This window comes from Bactrocera latifrons, unplaced genomic scaffold (assembly GCF_001853355.1).
Source record: "Bactrocera latifrons isolate USDA-ARS-PBARC rearing strain unplaced genomic scaffold, ASM185335v1 scaffold_163, whole genome shotgun sequence".
Lineage (NCBI taxonomy): Eukaryota > Metazoa > Arthropoda > Insecta > Diptera > Tephritidae > Bactrocera > Bactrocera latifrons.
Genome location: NW_017535108.1, coordinates 438,317 through 459,049, shown reverse-complemented (window position 1 = coordinate 459,049; position 20,733 = coordinate 438,317). Strand labels below are relative to the sequence as shown.

Here is a 20,733-nt window from a genome sequence, read left to right as displayed (position 1 = left end):
TAAATTTCACTTTCAAAGTCTTCAAAAGTATGCTCTTAATGCTATATAACAATTCTCACAATTTGACATAGACTAGGAGACGCCTCTCATGTTTCGCTCTTTAAAATTGCCTAAGAAAGGTATAGTTTTAGGCATAATTTAGCATTTCTTTCTTCTTTTTGGGCATGCGTGTATGCTTCTCAAGCAAACAAAGGTAACAATTCCAAACTTAAAGACCTTAAATCCTCCCAAAATTATGCAGAATAATTTGAATAATGAAAATTCTTAATTTAATATTCTCTGAAATGATGGCAATGACTCGGGTAAAATAAATATTTAACTCGCTTGCCTGCTGTTAGTAGCTGTGTGCTGGGCAAAATTTTCGCCATTTCAAAAAGATCTTATCATTTTAGACCACTTCCCACCGCTGTTTATTGAAAGCCTGAGTTTAAGTAAAAGCGGCTGCTTATCAAAATATATTCTGCGCACGCCAGCTGCAAACGTCGGTAAATATGAGTACATCCATTTTATGCTTTTCGCATCCTGTTTCCATTTAAGCTACTTGCATGTAGAACTAGTGGTGAGCAACTGAAAAAATAATAATAAAAAGCCAACACAAAACAAACTGCCTAACCTGTAAACCGGCAAACTAGCTGGCCAGCTCAGCGCAGTTAACCGACCGACGAAAAGCATGCAGCGACCCTCTCGGCTGTACATTCAACCGATTGAACACCTAAATAACCATTCATTTCGCCCCTTTCATATTGCCCCCTGAAGCCACATACCCTGCGAGTGGCTGTTCGTAACCGCTGACCGCACCCACAGACACACACATACACACACCAGCGCACCGACACGCCAGCGCCGTCATTACTGCCATTATAACCTTGACCGCTTGTCGCTTTTCCCCCCTTAAGTTAACCGCAACTCTGCTGTTTCCCTTTTCAATTCACTTACTTTTACGATCCGTTGAATTTAGTGCTTTACGATTATTTCATATTGAAACAAAACAGCCGGCCCATGCCAGCAGAGTTTTCAAAAAATTTATATGAAAGGATTTATGTGTGTGTGTGTGTGTATACCTGATATCTACAATAACATTGTGCTAATTAATTAAGAGCTGTACACTATTTCTGCAAATATATAAGGCACACTCTATATTTAATAAAATCTAAATGACGAAAGCGGCCTGCTGTTTGAGTGTGGTTGAGGTGGTTGAGGAAATGCTGGCTAATTGAGTTAGAGCACGTCAAAAGAAATTATTTACTGATTTCGCATTTGCACTGTATATAAATATGTTCATTTATTTTTTCAAAAAATATTATGATACAGCTAATTTCATTTGCAACAACAACAATAAGCACTAAAGCTCTTCGGTGAATGTAAGAGTGAATCACTGAATGTATAAAATAATAAATGCGAATGAGATGTGGTAACGAAATTATGTAAGAATCCATTATTTTATACGTTTAATAGGCGCTTGGTACTACAGTGGAAACAAATAAATATTTCTGATACAAATGAGTTCTACTTCTAATGCCAAAACCAACGAGGATTAAACAACTGAAGTAGAAAGTAAAAATGTTATGTTATGTTATGTCATCTCACTCATCAATCATGGTTATGCTAACTTCACTAAAAGTAGAGCCGTTACTTTGCTAAAATACGCCTGCAAGTGGGCAACATTTTACAGTAAATTAACAGAATACCATTAGAGGCAGTATTTTTCGCAAGTTTTCAATATATACAATCGAAAATAATTTAAATGAAATGAAGTAGAAGAAAAATAAAATAATTATAATCTTTATATAATAGCATCACTAAAAATAGGTATGTGACTTTACTAAAATACGCCTAGTGGTAGGCAACATTATTGAATAAATTAAATTTATGGCCTTTGAGCAATATTTTCTCAGTAATGGAAAACATTCTAAAAGAACTTTGCAACTCAAAATGTTTATTTTTCATTGAGTTATAAAATTTATACAAAAAAAAAAAAAAATCCAATTAAAATAATCAAATTCAACCATGAATGCCTCTGAAAGTAGATCTTTTTTGAAGTAGTTGAATAAGTAATATGATGCTAATAACAAAAAAGTAGAAAATTGGAAGGCGGAGAAACTTTCCATTAAATTAAGCGCTCATGTTTGGAAAAATTTTCTTAGTGGCGTCAAAGAATCTATTTCTTAGAGTACCAAGTGAAAAAAAAAAATACTAGCACCTTTGACTGTCCACAATACGCATCTTTATATACGTATCGATACCTCCAAACATGATTCTGATCCCTTTATAATAACTTCAATCAAAATAGGCGTGTGACTTTGTCAAAATACGCCTGCAAGTGGGCAACATTTTTGGAGACATTAGAATAAGTGTTCAAGGCAAACTTTTCTAGCACTCTCAGCAGTTTACAGCTTTAAATATTAAACCAAGTCCAAAAGCACTTAACTGAAACTGGTAGCAAAATCTATAAAATTATAAAAATATTTAAATTAACAATTATATTATTATACATGAATTAGATTTACTAAAGATCTCCTCCAAACTTCCAAAAACTCTCGCTACTTTCTAAAGTGTGAGCTCCAACGCAATAACAAAAATCTCATTTTGTTAAATAATAATAGCGAATTAAAGAAATGAAGTTATATCTAAACCCCAGCCGCTGAGCGAATTATCCTTGATTATGAATTCCTTTTTCCGCCATGCTATTTCCCGCATTACCAGTAAGTAAACAGTGTTGTTGTTGCTGTTATTGTTAACCAGCAGACAGTAATTGGGTTTTAGCAACTTCAAAGTACTCAGCGCTATGCCGAAGATTAACTCACACCACTACACAGACACTCACCGGAATGTACGGAGCCGTACAAAATGTTACGTATACGCCGCGTGGAGCACGTATATGGCCAATTGTACGTGCTACGACAGCGGCAACAAGCACGCAGTGTTCAAGCGTGTTTTTTGTCAGCTGCCAGAAGTAATTGTGCGATACTCGCAATGTTGAGCGGTGAGTAGAGGGCGTTGGACCTCCCTTAGCTGGCGGTGACTTCAAGCTGCCCACTGTGCATAACAAATATATTTTGCAGCTTAGCAAAAAGAAGAGCTGCCACAGCAGATGAAGAAGAAATATAATTAGAATTGCTAACATGAAATATGGCTGCGCTGCGGTTTTGTGCACTTTCTGGAGCTGTCAATTCAGAAAGCTTGCTTTCATACCCAACGCTTGCCTTTGCATATTTCTATGCGTGTGTTCGTGGTTAGAAGCAATCAAAGCGATGCCGTCAATAGCTAACGCTTGTTATGGATTGACAGTTCCAAGGCTCTCAACTCATTTCCAGCAGATGCGCTGCCCCGGTGCCTGCCGCCCACTGCATCATTCACGCCTCACTTATTGTTCACTTCGCGTGAATTCGTGTCAATCTCGTTTTGAAATGAACGAAAACGCACGGCAAGCGAAAAATAGGAAATGTCGCCTTCGGAAAAAAGAGGCGAAGATTTTATGCAAATTCGTATTTCAGCGCCGTTATTACATTAAAGTTTGATTACCTTTTTGGGAATCCGCAAGCTACTGTTAATACGCCGCTGGATAACGGTGCCGGTGCTCATTGGAATTGTTTTGTAGCGCGCACATTTAACCGTTATAAATGTGGAAAAAGAGGAAAATATGGTGCTCAGGTGTGTCTGCTGGTGTAAATGGCGCTCTCATGTTACAGTTATAAAATTTTTTCGTTTATTATAATTGTGTATGCGTATGCTTGTGTGTGGAAAGCTTGTTTGAGGAAACATAATAATTTTTATGGAGCGAGGTGTCATAAAATTCAATTACTAACTTCCCGCAACGCATGATCAGCTTGAGCAGCATCGGAAGTTGCCTTCAGTGTGTTGTGAACTTAAATGCAAATCTAGAATACTCTTTATATGTAGCATATAAGAATGAGTATCAAAGCTTCCGTATAGACGTAATAAACTTATTTATAGCATAAAACGATATAACAACGGCTTTATCTTGAGTTTCAAAGGCCAGTTTGAAGTCAGTCTGTAAATGTGTGAACTAGTCCCTCAGTTTTTGTGATAACGATTCCAAATTTTGCATCCGTGGTTTGCTCAGCAAAAAGCTGCTCATTTGTCGGAACTGCTAATAACGGACCACTACAACTTAGAGCTGTCATACAAACTGGACGATCGGAATCAAGTGCTTGTATGCACAACTTTTCATTTGATAAGATGTCTTCACGCAATTTCGCATGAGTTATTATTTAGAGCTATGGTGTCAAATCTGTAGAAATTATTTAAATCGGATGACTATGTCATATAGCTGACATATTATATAACCTGAATGATAGATCGGATCACTATAGAAATAGCTACCATTCAAAACTTAATGAGCGGAATCAAGTGCTTGTATGAAAAATGTTTCCATTTGCGGAGATATCTTCACAAAAATGGGTATGAGTTATTTTCTAAGGCTTCTAATGGTACAGTTCCTGAAGAAATGGATCACAATAGCATATAGCTACCATACAAACCGAGCAATCAAAATCAGTATTATTGACATTTTAAAAATAAAGCAGGGCTTGTGAAAATTACATCGCTCCACTTAACATCATAAAAGTCAACACATCGAAATATTTGCAATAAAAATAAATACACGCTTCCATCAAAGTAAGCACACTTCACGCATCATTGCAGCTCAATTAAATCAATTTCCACAACAAATAATTGTCAATAAAGAGTCCATAACAATTATCCAAAGTAGTTTATCAAAAAGCACAGCATTTAGTGTCGTGTTGCACAAGCTAAACTGTGCTTGTAATTGCATCTGTTAAGAGTGCGGAGTAGAGAGCGTAGAGCATAACGCACGCGCGCCGCACTCAAAAGCATTCACGCACAATTTAATTGCGTTTAAAACAATTTTAATTACATAAGTACACACATATGCTGGCTGGCATATAGCATATGAAGGCACACATAGACCTACAAATAAACATAACACATGCAAATGCGCGCAACTCACATTCAGGCAAAGCGCTCTCGAGCTGATAAAAAGCAAGAAAAATATAGCAAATGTGTTGCTTGCTCGGCCGCCCATAAACCACTGCATATTTATTAGAACAAAATGGCTTATTAATGTGTTTAAAGAGGTCAGCAAACATGCAGCGGCATGTGCAAGCATGAGAGTTGCTGTGTTGGGGGCGAGAGGGGCAGGCGCATGGCGATTGTCAGCGATAAAAGAAAAATTACACAAAACGAGAGCGTAAGCAACTTGCCTTGAATCGCACAAATCGTAATGGCTTGCTTCCTCACTGTGCCGGCGTCGCTGCTGCTATTTTGTTGCTACTGCTGTTGTTGTTTTTGTCAGCCTTTTAGTCTACTTGCCTCAATTTCTTTCATTAAACATTTCGTGCGTCTGCCCTGGTCAGCGCGTCGCTGCCTCCATGGCTGCCTGCTTACTTGCCTGTGCTCATTTTTCTTGTTTACTTTGGCTTTTGTAGGCATTGAGAAAATTTTCGAGAATTTCACAAAAACACAGCCGACATCATTTATGCAACGCACACACAAACGCCTTTGTCTTGACACGCACACACTCCGCCTATAGTTGTATGTGTGCCTGTCGTGCGCTGGCATGTCCTTATTCCTTTCTCACGCAAAGCCTTGCCTGCTTTGTTGCTGTTTATTTACAGCTAACAAAATGGGAACTGGAAATTTTGCCTTTTCGATGTTTGTGGCATGCTGCCATTACCACAACGGTTACCGCTGTTGTTGTTGTTGTTGCTACTAGGTCGTAAATTGCTGAATGTCATGTGTAATGTGTGGCGCGCACTCGACATCGTTGCGACGGTGTTGTATGGGGTGTGGCAGGTAGGTGCTTTTCATTATAAATGTGCCGCTCATTTTCAAAGCTAACCGCAGAGCACGAGCTGCCTGTTGTAGTCGTGTAAGTGTTTCTGTAAACATATGCCGATTCACATTTTTCAAAGCATCGTTTTAGGCGCACAACACATTTTTCATTTCTCAGGCGGGTTGCCACTTGCCGATTTCGGTCTCGTGTTATGCGCTTATTTCACTGATGATTGCGGCTTATTGCTTTTGTTGTTTTGTTGTTATAATATGCAATTCCGTTGATTTGCCTGTTTTCTCGTTGCTGAAGTGAAGTGACCGACAGAATAATTTGTTTGTTTCGTTACTGTTAATATGTGCTTATCAAGATAACGTTGAAATATTTCAAATCTGAGAGGTACTTTAAAACCTACTCTAACCAAAGTTGACGAAAATATGGATGATTGGTTGAAGGCAACCTACTTTTTCAGTATTTTTCTCATTTTAACTGATATTCTTGTTGAGCTCGCTTATAATATATAATATAAGAGGTCGAGTTTATATGGGGAAACTGCCAAAATAGTAGACTTCTGGATATCATTAGCAAATCTGCTGCGAAGAAGCTGAATATTATCCTACGCGCAGAAGAACGGTTGCCTATCATTTTCGCTAGTACCAGCGAACTATTTATATCCACAGTTTTGGAGATATCGATCGGAAATTTTGCAGACATTCTGTTTTGCCCAAGGAGCTGTCTATTTGACGAAATCGTGGATAACGGATGAATATAGCATATAGCTGCCATACAAACTGAACGTTCGGAATAGGGTGCTTGTGTGGAAAACTTTTTCATTTGACGAGATATCTTCACAAAAATGAGTATGGGTTATTTTATAGAGATACACTGCATTCTCCGAGCAAATTGTTCAGATCGGTTTACTATAGCAAATAGCTGCCATACAAACTGAACGTTCGGAATCAAGTTCTTGTAGGGAATATTTTGTGTTTGTAAACCTTTCTTCTTGTTTTACTCTCATATTTCTTTTAATTTATATACTCTCATTGAAAATCGTATCAATTTAAAATACAAATTATTCTGCCATTCATAATCCTTTCCTTCTTGTCCACACACAACCGACACTTATTTTTCAATTACGCCAACATGCTTTTAATTCCCACCCAACCACACACTTGTCTTGCTATAATTTTTTCGCCGCCAAAACTTAATTGCTGCATTCAACTCCTTCCACACTAATTTACATTTTTTATTTTCCATTCTTCCATTGGCAGTTCATTTCTGCATATTTTCGCTCTCATTTCGCCACATACACGCACACATAAACAAGCATGTATTTTTTTAATTTCTGCCAGCGCACCACTACTTTCTTATTTCCGTCTTTCCGGTCGAATTTCCGTCACCTCGCCTTTCGGTGCCACCGCTGCGTCTCGCCTTCCTTCCGCCATTGGCAACTTCCTTCCGCTGGAGTGCGCCGTCGGCGTCTGCTCGCATGCTCGGTGAGGTGGAAGGAATTTATACATGCTCGCAATAAATATATTTAAATTGTTTCTAGGCATGTGTGTGTGTGTGTGCGTGCGTGTGTTTATGACATGCGACCTAGTTGCCCCATATACGCAAATTGACTTTCTTTCAAGTAGCTGCGCCAACAAATAGCAACACCAGCACACACGCATGCCAGCATACTCGCCAGCGCATATACTTTCTTACACACATATACAGACATTTTTTATTTACTACTCACAGCGAAATTTCTGCCATAACATGAATTTTCATACACAATTTCGGTTGCTACTCGGGCACTTCTGGCACTTGTGCTGCTTTATTCACCGTTATCGCCACTTGTACCGCACTTGTGCACAACTTCTTAAAGTCGTCTACGTCATCTTAAATTTGCTGCTCATCTTTTTGCGGTACTTTTCTATACAGATTTCGTCGCCATCATTATGCTTCGCCGCGCATTCCACAACTCACACACATACACTTATATGATACGTACATGTGTTGAGCGTATATATGTATATAGGAATGAAATACCGTCTTGACGCTCACTTGCCTTGCTTGCGAAATCCCTGCTGTACTTTTTGTCTGCTTGTTGGCTTGGCAGCTCATTTTGCTGCAACCGTATTTGATTTATCTTCCAATCGTTTAAGCAGACACTTAAGCTTTCGCAGCGAGTCACCGCGTTTTCGGCAGATCCCCGCGTGGTCTTGTTCATTTTGGCGTCTGGCATTAAATTCGGTTAATTAAATTTAATAAAAAAGGCCATTTATTATACGGCTTTGAGACGTTGCATGTTCATTTATAGTTATTTTCTTTTGTTTTATTTTCTGTTTGCTACTTTTTGTGCTTTGTTTGTTATGCGGTGGAACTAATTAAGCGAACGAATGCAGGCAAATGAAGCCTGATGATGTTTTCAAAATAACTATTTTTCAAGAAGGAAATGTAGCAACTATACTAGCAGTACATATTCAGGATAAAAATTGGATCTTAAAAGAAATATTCTGCCTATTAAGGAAATTAAGATGGCATAAAACATTATATAAATAATAAATTCAGCAGTTTTCCGAACAACTTATTTAAAAAGGTTGAAAAGAAGAGGCGCAGTAGCAGCCGACCTTACTTAAACCATTATGAGACACATTGTAAAAAGGCCCGAGGGCGTCCAGCGAGCAGTGCCCATCAGCATGTATGGTACATTGAAGTCCACTGCAAAAATTGGAATGCCAAAAATCTGGCAGGAGTTTGGAACTGAACTGAACTAAACTGCTGAAGGGGGGGTGCGACTAGATTTTTATTTTTTCACTACAAAAAAGTTAAGTAAATTCTTACGGATAGCTAATAGAATATATTCATTCAAGTATATAAGTCAAGAATGTTTCATTTTCGGAGCCAAATCGGTCGGTTTAAGTCGAATCAAAGGACTTATTTGATAGCAGCTGTTTTGGAACTACTCTTTACTTTCCAAATGTGATCATAGCTCTGAACCGTTGCTGGTTAAGTTTGTATAGGTTAGGTTAGGTTACAAACGAAACGAAAAAATAGAACCTTTTGACACAAAATTTAGTAAAAAAAAAAGATTAGTAGATAAAATATGCCAGTCACTTACATACAAAACTCAAATCAAAACTCTCAAAAAATATATAAATATACACATATTTGAAAATAAATACATAAAACATTTCAACACAGCAACAAATCAAATAAACGAGCCGATATATCACACACTGCCGCATTTCACTAATCAATAACTATTTTTAAATTCTATTTTGCAGATAAAGCAACGAAAAAAGGAAGATGAAAAGAGCCGAAATCAGTTTTATTCGCAAGCAATTTTTTTCCGCAAAACCAATTAATGCAGCGATTGTGAGCGCTCGACGCTGCAGCAACTAAAGTGAGAATTCAAAGAAGTGATGAAAACAAATGCAATTGCAGTATAACTGTAAGTACGGAAGCGCAAGAGAAAAGGCCAATAAAGCGCCAACGATATGCAACACCAACAACAGCAGCAACAATCCACGAGCGCTGCAGTGAAAAAGTAATTAAAAACGAACTTTAACCCACATAACTACAGCGTTGGTGTTTATGCAGCAGCTGCGCCGACCCAGGCGTACCGCCCACACATACGACCCCCATATACATACATACAGGTATACAAGCACATACACGCGAAAGTGTTTGCTTAAAAGCGAAACAAATACAACTCGAAACCGAAAAAGCAAAAAACAAAAAATCTTAAGCAAACATTTGAAAAGCGGGGAGTTTGCTTAAAGCGCTAGAAAGTAGCGACTGGAGGGCGGCTAACGTGCTTAGAAAGTGCCCATATAGTGTTTGAAGAAGTTGCTGTAGCAGTTGTTGGTGTCTGTATTGGTGTGTGCATTAGTGTGTGTATGGAATTTGCAGCGTTGCATTGTGTATGTAGTAGTGTAGTAGAAGCAGCAGTGAAGCAACAGCAAAAGCAACAGCGAAAACTGGATTACTGTGTAGAACAACATCGGCAACAACACGAACAGCAAGTAACGCTAACAAGATGCAGAAGGAAAATAATACGACAGCGGAAAATTGCCAATTTGTGGGGCCATATCGTCTGGAGAAGACTCTGGGCAAGGGACAGACGGGTGAGTTTCAATCAAACACACAAAAACAGTAAACAAATAAAAGAAAAACCTCGAAAAAGCATACCCTTAATACCTTTATACTCTACACTAAAACAATATTTTTCTTAAAGAATTTCTTTTGACTGATCAGATTGTATGGCAGCTATATGCTATGGTACTCCGATCCTAACAATTTCTTCGGAGATTGTACCACTATCGTAGACAACAACGCAAATTAAATTTCTTGTAGATATCTCGTCAAATGAAAAAGTTTTCTATACATACACTTCATTCTGATCAATTTATATGGCAGATATATCCTGGGGTGGCCCGATCTGAAAAATTTCTTGGGAGATTGTAGCGCTTCCTTGAACAATAACCTAAGCAAAATTTCATGAAGACTACTAGAAAAATATGAACGTTTTTCATACAAGCACTTAAGTTTGATCGGGTTGTTAGTATCACAGCTATATGCTAAAGTCATCCGATCTAAATAATTTCTTCAAAAATTGTTGCGGTCCTTTGGGAAATAATTTATGCAAAATTTCGTTACGATATCTCGTCAAATGTTAAACTTTTCCATATAAGCACTTGCTTCCGATCGTTCAGTTTATATGACAGCTATATGCTAGAGTGCTGCGATATCGATCGTTTTATGTTTGTAAAATTTCAGATCGAAATCTCAAAAACTGAGGGACTTGTTCGAGTATATGCAGACGGATAGACAGGCGGGCATGGCTAAGCACGTCAGACTGATAAAATTTTTATATATATTTTATAGGGTTTCTGACGTTGCCTTTTGGGTATTCCCAATATCATGACATACTTCATATACCCTTGTCCAGGGTATAACAACAAAAATTTAAAGGAAAAATGAGTGTTAGCAGAGTTGGTGCTAAAGAGTGTGGAGAAAAGTGAGAATATGTAGCTAGTCTTAAATTTTTCTATGTGCTTATATCTTAGAATATACACACATATATACATGAGCAAGCAGACATGCATTGAACTGTAAAAGTACCCTGCTCCATGCCAATTTMACAGAAGCCTCTCCGCTGGCGCATGAATTCAAATTGCTTGCGGAAGAAGCTTTGCACACAGCGGCGAATGTGTGGAATTGGCGATGGCTTGGGTATTTGAAAAATTGTGGCAACAATTGTTTGTGTTGCCGCATAAATTTGGTTTGCCCACAATGCATTGGTGTGTGTTCATTTGTGTGTCATTTCGATAAACAAGCCACGAATATATTTCGATTTTTCGCCAAACTGGGCACTCTCCTGTGGCGCGCACTTCACTTGCCATACACTCGCACTTAAGTTTTAGATATATATGTACATCTCTATGTAAATTTATCTATATTTTAATACTCGCTTTCTTTCTAGGCTTGGTTAAGTTGGGCGTACACTGTGTGCTCGGTCGTAAGGTGGCCATTAAAATAATCAATCGCGAGAAGCTCAGCGAATCGGTGTTAATGAAGGTGAGTTCATAGCTCGAAAATTGTATAAAGGTAGTAGCAAAAGTAAAAAAAAAGTGGAGAAGTAATAAAAAATAGATAATGACAGCAAATGTATAGCACAGCTGCAGACAGGCAGACAGACAGACATGTAAGAATTCATTCAAAATTGAATGTGCGCCGTGCGGGGGAGCGGCTGCGACACGAATGATAGTGTAAACGATATAAGTCATTAGCGCAGACACGCAAAAGTAGTTGCAAGCAAATCTTCTTGTGTTTTTTTTAGCGTGCACTGTAGTGTTGTAGTCAGCGCTGTTCGCCAAATTCATGTCACGTATACGCCATGTTGGCTAAATAGTAGCTTTAATATGCAGTGCGATACATTAGAAAAAGTTGTAAGCATGCTGGGAGCAAGTAGCTTAATGGCTTTTCATTGCACATAAAAAAAAAATATTGTTCCCAAAGTGATCCGCTGACTCTTGCACCATATTTTTAACATATTTTGTGATTTATACTGAAGACTAATAGAAATCGATTTATAAAAATCTGAAAATCTGTATCAATTGCAAATATTTTTAATTTCTAATACAGTAAATCTGATAAAAATTAGCTAAACCGCGTCTCACAGTCTATGATATCATATGTTTTAAAAATTTAAGGGAATATTGTCTTATGAATATACCTACAGTGAGTTTTGAAAAAATTTACATATTTTCTCTAGTTATAGAAAATCTCTAAAAACGTTATATTTAAGTAAAATCGGTAAAATCACGTAAATACCGACCTTAGTGCCATCTATGTATAGGCCAACAAATGATTTTTAGAAATCGAAAAGCTAACAGATAAGTTTCAGAAAGTCGCTGATTTTGTTGTTATGCTTCAAATTTGAGTTACCTTTTTTATAGTAAAAAATGTTTCTAGACATAAATACTAAGTGCCATTTATGAAAACATTTTGGACAATTTAAGCCAAACTGCATTATAGTTGATTATCGTCTATTGAGCTTTCATAAATATCGACGACTACTATGTTTCAAAAATTGTATTTCAATTTAAAGTTGAGTTGTTATGTAACAGTTGAGTTGTTATGCAAAAGTTGAGTTGTTATGCAAAAGTTAAGTTGTCACATAAAACGTGAGTTGTTATTTAAAAATTTGTAATATTTGAGTTGCTACTCAAAAGTTGATCTTTTATCCATATTTTACAAAGAAGTCAAGTTGAACGAAATATTTAGCTTCAGATGAAAATAGTGATAAGAGAGAGATGTGAGTCAGATTATGTTGCAATATTTGTAATAAGTTTGTAACACAAATGGAAATAAATTTTCAGTTTATCATTACCGTCTATAATGGAAAGGTATATAAAAGGCGGTTGAGGTTCTAACAGAAAAAAGGCACGAAATTCTTTAAGATCTATACTTAATAGTACATATTTCATAGATCAATGAAAATCTTACAAAATTACATGAAGGTTTAAGTGTTAGACCTTTTCAGCTAGCTCTAAATAGCAACAGTATAACAATATGGTCTCCGGTGTGCTATTAAGAAATGTGCAGTATTGAGGAAAGATTCGTTTGAAGCTGTAAAGTTTTCGAAAGAATATATATCACTACGGCAATATTACATGTTTGCATAAGTTTTTCTTTACAACAACTTTCCAACCAGCTCAAAACTGCCATTATAGAAAAACTAGAAAAACCTTTTGATACGTCTTTGCCCTCATAGAGTCATGTAAAGGTTCTTATATTTCCACATCACCCTTTATGCTTATAAAACACACACACAGGCCCGCTAAGCGCTAGCGTGGTTCAAGCCACCACCAATAACAATAACAAAACCATCAGCACCAGCCATTCAATTGGTTACTACATATGTCCAATTCCATTGTTTGATGTTTTCGCATTATATAAAATGAAAAAAAAAAAAACTAAACAATAAAAAAAAAAAATATAAAATAAAATGCAATGTCCTTCCCCCAGTTTGCTTGCTAACTGTTTAATGGTTAGCCTGCCTGTTGGCCGAAATATCGACAGCCGCACGCGAACTAAATATTTGGCCCTCGCACACAGCAACACACGCAAGCATGTAGCCATACACATATAGACGCTTGACTGCGGTTCAGCAGTGAAATCCTTTCGACAAATATTTTTAGTTCGGCTAGTTTTCGATCATCGCTTGTATGCTAGGCTTTTGTGTCCTTTATATACTATCGGGTGATTTTTTTGAGGTTAGGATTTTCATGCATTAGTATTTGACAGATCACGTGGGATATCAGACATGGTGTCAAAGAGAAAGATGCTCAGTATGCTTTGACATTTCATCATGAATAGACTTACTAACGAGCAACGCTTGCAAATCATTGAATTTTATTACCAAAATCAGTGTTCGGTTCGGGTTCGGTTTTTATCGACAAATTTTGTTCAGCGATGAGGCTCATTTCTGGTTGAATGGCTACGTAAATAAGCAAAATTGCCGCATTTGGGGTGAAGAGCAACCAGAAGCCGTTCAAGAACTGCCCATGCATCCCGAAAAATGCACTGTTTGGTGTGGTTTATACGCTGGTGGAATCATTGGACCGTATTTTTTCAAAGATGCCGTTGGACGCAACGTTACGGTGAATGGCGATCGCTATCGTTCGATGCTAACAAACTTTTTGTTGCCAAAAATGGAAGAACTGAACTTGGTTGACATGTGGTTTCAACAAGATGGCGCTACATGCCACACAGCTCGCGATTCTATGGCCATTTTGAGGGAAAACTTCGGAGAACAATTCATCTCAAGAAATGGACCCGTAAGTTGGCCACCAAGATCATGCGATTTAACGCCTTTAGACTATTTTTTGTGGGGCTACGTCAAGTCTAAAGTCTACAGAAATAAGCCAGCAACTATTCCAGCTTTGGAAGACAACATTTCCGAAGAAATTCGGGCTATTCCGGCCGAAATGCTCGAAAAAGTTGCCCAAAATTGGACTTTCCGAATGGACCACCTAAGACGCAGCCGCGGTCAACATTTAAATGAAATTATCTTCAAAAAGTAAATGTCATGAACCAATCTAACGTTTCAAATAAAGAACCGATGAGATTTTGCAAATTTTATGCGTTTTTTTTTTTTAAAAAGTTATCAAGCTCTTAAAAAATCACCCGATATATATACATATATATATATATATATATATATGGTTTTTTATTGTTATTTGTGGCCGTAAGCCCAGCGCTTTTGTTGATATTCTCAAGGGTAACAATATATTTCTGCTGGCACTGTGTTTTTTACTATATATTTGCTTTTGTTTTCGGTTTTTAGTTTTTGGCTTTGTCTGCAGTTTTTGCTTTTGCTTTTCGCTCTTTTCTGTTTACTAATGCGCACACTATTGTTTGTGGGGGATTGCCTGTGTGCGAAGCGGATATAAATTTTCATTAGTGACACGTGTTTTCCTATAGTTGACTAACAGAAATTGAGGATAATAAAGCAGGGAAAACAAACATGAAAAAATGAACAAAAAATCGGAAAAAACTAGTAGTGGGTGGTGGGGCATTAATAGCGTAATTTTTTACTTGCGCATAGCTTTGTGGTTAATGACCTTTCACGCTTGATACTTTTAATTTAAAAGCAATTCCTTTGTTGACGGGAAAGTGAGTAAATGGCAATTAAAATCATAAATCACTTTTGTAGGAAAATTCAATAAATAATATCATGAAAACTTCAATTTGTCCTACCTTAAATGCTGTTCCCGTCCTTCATCGACGTTGCCGTTGTTCAACTTGATGTCGCCTTGCTTGTCGTAAAATCCTTATCAGCTTTGATTATTGAGTATTTAGGTCACGAAATAGTAATTTTTTGCACACACACTAACCGAAAACCGAACCGAAAGCAGCTTTTCGATTACTTCATTTCACTGTAAAGAAAATTGGAAATTAATGGAACCCTTTTCATTAGAAGCATGCATTTAACTATAGGTACAAACAAATACAACGTAAGCTACTTTCACAGCTATTCAGATATATGTAGGATTTATACGAGTAAAGCGTAAAGAAAGCAAAACATATAGAAAAACTTTCTCAAAGATAACCCTTGAAATAGGCCTTTTTCAGGATGCATACTTATAAAAAAGATTACATGTCTACTCGCATATATTTCTTACGACCTACTCGAAAATTTCGCTCGTTTCCTCAACTATTATATAAAATTTGGGTTGTTGCATGAAAGTTAAGTTGTAATATAAAAGTTGAGTTGTTATGTAAAAGTTGAGTTGTCATGTAAAAGTTGAGTTGTCATGTAAAAGTTGAGCTGTTATGTAAATATTGAGTTTTGATGTTAAAGTTGAATTGTTATTTAAAAGTTCAGCCGTTTTATAAAAGTTGAGTTGTTATATAAGAATTGAGTTTTTATGTAAAAATTGAGTCTATACCACTTACCATAAGCAGCAATTAATTTTCGTTACGAAATTAAGACGCTAATTGAATTCGTACAATCTGGTTGAATGAACTCAACGTAGAAAGGCTAATGAACCCAAAGCCTAGCTTTATTTATTCCGCACCAGCAATAACACGTAAAATCATTTTAATTACAATTGAAAGCCAATGCTATTGAATTAAATAAGCCTGAAAGTAGGCCACTTCACTGAAGAGCAACAAAAAGTATTCATAATTAGCAGCATTTGGAGGTCATTAGAGATTTGTGAAATTACGCAAACGAGAAGCCAACTGAAGTTTAATCAATTTAATGGATCCCTGGTGAAAATCAGTGTAATATAATATTAAATAAAGGAGAAAATTTTAATAGCAATATTATGTATATGACAATAATTTGACGGTGGGAGAGTAAATTGTTATATTTAAATATAATGATGCTACTAACAAGGCCTGTAACAAAGTAATAATTTTTATAATATTGCAGCATGTTGCGACAGAGTATGATATTTTTTTTATACTTAAGCAATCTTTAGAGCAAAGTTGTGACTTTGCTGCTAGAAGCTCTCTCTGTAATTGTCTAAAAATATATTTCTATATACATACATATGTATATACATATAATTGCTTTGCATCTTTATCTATTAGTGATTGCGTATAAAACTTCCTCTCTACCTGTTTCAACAATTTCTGCAGCTAATAACACTTTTTCTTTGTGCCTATCCTTCTGCTTTCTCACATTTCAGGTGGAACGTGAAATTGCTATTATGAAATTGATTGATCATCCGCATGTCTTGGGCCTGAGCGATGTCTATGAAAACAAAAAGTATTTGTATCTAATATTAGAGCATGTTTCTGGTGGTGAACTGTTCGATTATTTGGTGAAAAAGGGACGACTGACGCCGAAGGAGGCGCGTAAATTTTTCCGTCAAATAATATCAGCTTTGGATTTTTGTCACTCACATTCGATATGGTAAGTGAAATATATGCTAGTTTGGTATGCTTATTTGGTTTTAGGTATAATAAAAGTATTTTTATATTAATGGTGGCAATCGATAACTTATTTACAGAGTTTTTGTTTCTAGTATATACATTTATTTATTAATATTTGGTGCATAAATCAAAATGTTGTTTTTGGAAATATTGTTAGTCTTTCTACCTAAATTTGAGGCACTAGGCATTTTTAGTACAATTTTCAATTTTTAGAATGCCGTTTTAGTCCTTTTCCTTTTTATTTTAGCACACAAATTCAGTCATTTAATTTAATTTCTGACTTCATTGCATTTCATTGTCTTCAATCGCATTTAAATTCACTGCTTAGCAAATCTCCAAGCGGGTGCGACTTTATCACCAGTTGGCGCTGCCAAGTAAACTTTCATGCCTAGCCAATTTGCCGCGTCGTCAGGCATTAAATAACTTTTCCGTCTAATCTTCTTGCACCATCTACATACAGAAATGAACACATATGCACACATACATACATACACTTGCTTGCCTGCACTTGCATCCTTCCCACACACACAAACACATATGGTAAATGCGCATAAATTTTTCATCACCTCTTTTATTACTTCATACCTGTCTCTTATACACATCTAGATGTGTATAAGAGACAGCATATGCACACATACATACATACACTTGCTTGCCTGCACTTGCATCCTTCCCACACACACAAACACATATGGTAAATGCGCATAAATTTTTCATCACCTCTTTTATTACTTCATACATTACAGTCATCGAGATTTGAAACCCGAAAATTTGCTGCTGGACGAAAAGAACAACATCAAAATTGCCGACTTCGGTATGGCTTCATTGCAACCGGCTGGTTCTATGCTGGAAACCTCATGTGGATCGCCGCATTATGCATGTCCCGAGGTCATAAGGGTAAGTATAGACACACATACAGTACATATATAGCTAACTGTAAACATTGACGATGACACGAGCGTCCAACGCCAAAGTTCGGCTAGTTGAGTGTTTCGCCATATTTAGCTGCAGAGATTTAGGCATATAGATTAGCAGCAGCTACCCACCATAGCACCACAACAACAACGGCGCACAGCGCTGCAGCAGTGTTAATTGGTGTGCTGGAGTTTATAGTATGGCTGTGCGTACAGCTTGATGCTTCCGTTTTTATGTAAAGTTAAATATTGTCCCGCATAAGCGCACCACTTTTGGTAACAGCTGTAGGCAGGCAGGCAGGCAGGCATTCAGGCAGGCAGGCAGTCCAAGCAATGCAAATACGTACGTACTGCCAGCCGGCGCTCAAACACACCACATACATAGTTGTATGTGTGTGTGTATGCGTGCACCTGCAGTGCTGCTTGGGCAAGGACAAGTGGCTGGAGCCACTGCAGCATGCCAAATGAGAGCAAAAGTGGCCATGGCAGCGTGCTTCCATCTAGGCTAATAAGCATCACGTTGGATTTACCAGATATATAGGTATATACAGTAACAGTTACAGCGTTTATATGTGTATGTATAAGTTTATAAAGTAAGGTAAATCTGCCTGTATAAGCTGGAGTGAGCCTCATTTTCCACGCTAGCATTCTAAATGATTCCGGTGATGATGCTAATGCCATGCTGCTGCTGCTGCCCATCAACGTTAACGGTAAATATTGCCAACACTCGCTCAAAGGCAACTATCCCACTTTACCAACGGTGCAAATACGAAGTGTTATGCTGCTATTTAGGCTGTTAATTAGTTAATTATCTCGCTTATGGATAAAGTGAAGTATCGCGGATATTATTAAAAGATGAGATCGTAAAGCGATTAAAATTTTTAAAAGGTCCATAATGGAATGCAAAATAAAAAAAGCAAAAACGTCAGCTTCGAGCTTACACAAACACAAAAGTTTCCTTACAAGTGCTTGAGTTTAATCGTTCAGTTTGTAAGGCAGCTTTATGCTATAGTGGTCCGATATGAAGAATTTCTTCAAGGATTGTACAACTGCTTCAGATAATGGCCCATGCCAAATTTCGAGAAGATATCTTAATTAATAAGTGCGTACAAACGTTTGATTCCGATCGTTCAATTTGCATGACAGGTATGTGCTATATTGGTCTGATATTGGCGGTTCCGATACAAGAGCAGCTCCTTGTGGAGAAAAGGAGGTGTGAAAATTTTCAACTCGATATATCAAACATTGCGAGACTAGTTACTGTATATGCATACAACCTGACGGACGAGGGAGAAAAAACTTGGCAACAACCAATTTCCATATAAAAAGGACCTGTTAGATCAAAAAGGTATTAGATGAGCCAAATAATGCGAGATAATTGTTATTACGCCAGTAGATTTGAGGGCCTCTTTCATTTATGGCCATGTCTATCACAAACTTGTCTCTCTCAATCCCAATCGTCATTCTTGAATTAAGGCCTAAATATTTTTATCCTGAAGACAGACCAAAGATATAAAGATTTATATGAGCCCTGTGTACCTTAGTAGTGCCTTGTGAAGCGACTTTCTTTTAGAGGGTTCAAAAGTTCTTGCTGCTACTAGCTTTCCGCATTGAAATTCTGGCAGATCTCAGGTAGCTCCTATTACTGGTTCTTTGTATAAAATATCTTCAGAAAATTGTGATTCAACCTTAACAATGACAATGGATTTAGGAATGTGCTTGATTAAACTTCACCCCGGGGGCCAGTTATTAGAGTATAAGTTCTCAATCACTCGTGTTGGAGCCAAAATAATATTGCAAGTTAAATGAAAAATTTCCAAAAACCCTTTCATTATAATAGATGTGAGATGTTGTCACCACGCATTCTTCCACACACCCTCCGATGCTGGAATACAGTCCTTTTCTTACAGCATGGACGCCGATAGGGCAAAGGTCTGTTAGAACTCCCACAACTAAGAAGATACCAGCCTTACTATCTGCCAAGGGCTCACAAGATCTCATGCGATCGATCTTTGGCTAATAAGATCTTGCGACAGCCTATGGACCCATGGTAGCTCAACCTTGAACAAGGTACTGACCATTCTACTGATAGCGGTGCTTGATTATCTTTCATTGCGAGCTTATCAGCTTTATGTTTTGACGTGGCACCCATATTAATGTTATCACAAAATGACTCGATAGACTAACGAGGTTTGGCATTCATTAAATATCCCGGAACGCACTATTAGTGACCTAGAATCGCTGCCCTGTTATGACGGTGCGTAGTTATTTCTCTGAAGGAGGCTTAATTCCATTACAACGAATGAAAATTATATATTATAAAAAATTTTCCTTTCAATCCTCTACTACTTAAATTCTTGCTTCGAGTACATTCATATATCATTTCTAATTCGGTTTTCTCACAATATGATACAGTTAATACTCATTTCCTTTCCGTCCCTTTAATACTTTTGAGATTTGAATAACTTCGACATAATGTGAACGCATAAATCTTCCATAGATGTCAAAAAATGTAAGAAGATAAGAAAATTCAAAATAAATGAAGAATAAAAGAAGCTGAAGGTGACACAAACAAGGCATTTAAGTGCAAATGGAAGTAATATTAGAAAAGCTCGGTATATACCATGTATATTACATAAATATGCTAATCGAAAACTAGCAACCAAACACGAATTTGCGCACGAATGCTGTGGAGTGAGTGAACATGTGTTGCAGGTGCCAGAGAGTGGGGTAACTTTGACAAAGGACGCAGCTGCAGCAGTGTATTGCCACTGAGTCTAATGGGTGGACTGGCGGTGTGGCGGTCATGTGACATTCGCATGCGAAACGAAAGCAACGGTATATTTGCAGCATTCACTTTGCGCCGGTTGCGAGTGAAAAATTTATAAAATCACAAATATTTACAAAAGTTAGGCCGGGGCAGGAAGGAAGTGCGGCTGGAAGTGTGGACCAACGACGAGCTGACATTGACGTGTAACGGCAAAATGCCAAACATGCTCGTCGGCGCAGCGTTGTAAGTGAAGACGCATAAGTGGCACACAACAAGCGCATATTTCATATGTTGAG

At 37.3% G+C, this 20,733-nt stretch overlaps 1 protein-coding gene across 2 annotated transcripts in view; it reads left to right on the top strand.

Annotated features, from left to right (window-relative positions):
• LOC108966533 (serine/threonine-protein kinase BRSK2) overlaps positions 1–20,733 on the top strand; it is a 38,552-nt gene that overhangs the window by 8,091 nt on the left and 9,728 nt on the right. For both annotated transcript variants that reach the window (XM_018929491.1, XM_018929490.1), the window contains exons 2-5: positions 9,085–9,927; positions 11,286–11,380; positions 16,507–16,733; positions 17,500–17,650. In XM_018929491.1, the coding sequence (XP_018785036.1) occupies positions 9,840–9,927; positions 11,286–11,380; positions 16,507–16,733; positions 17,500–17,650 (561 nt within the window). In that variant the 5' untranslated portion in view covers positions 9,085–9,839. The remainder of the gene's footprint in view (positions 1–9,084; positions 9,928–11,285; positions 11,381–16,506; positions 16,734–17,499; positions 17,651–20,733) is intronic.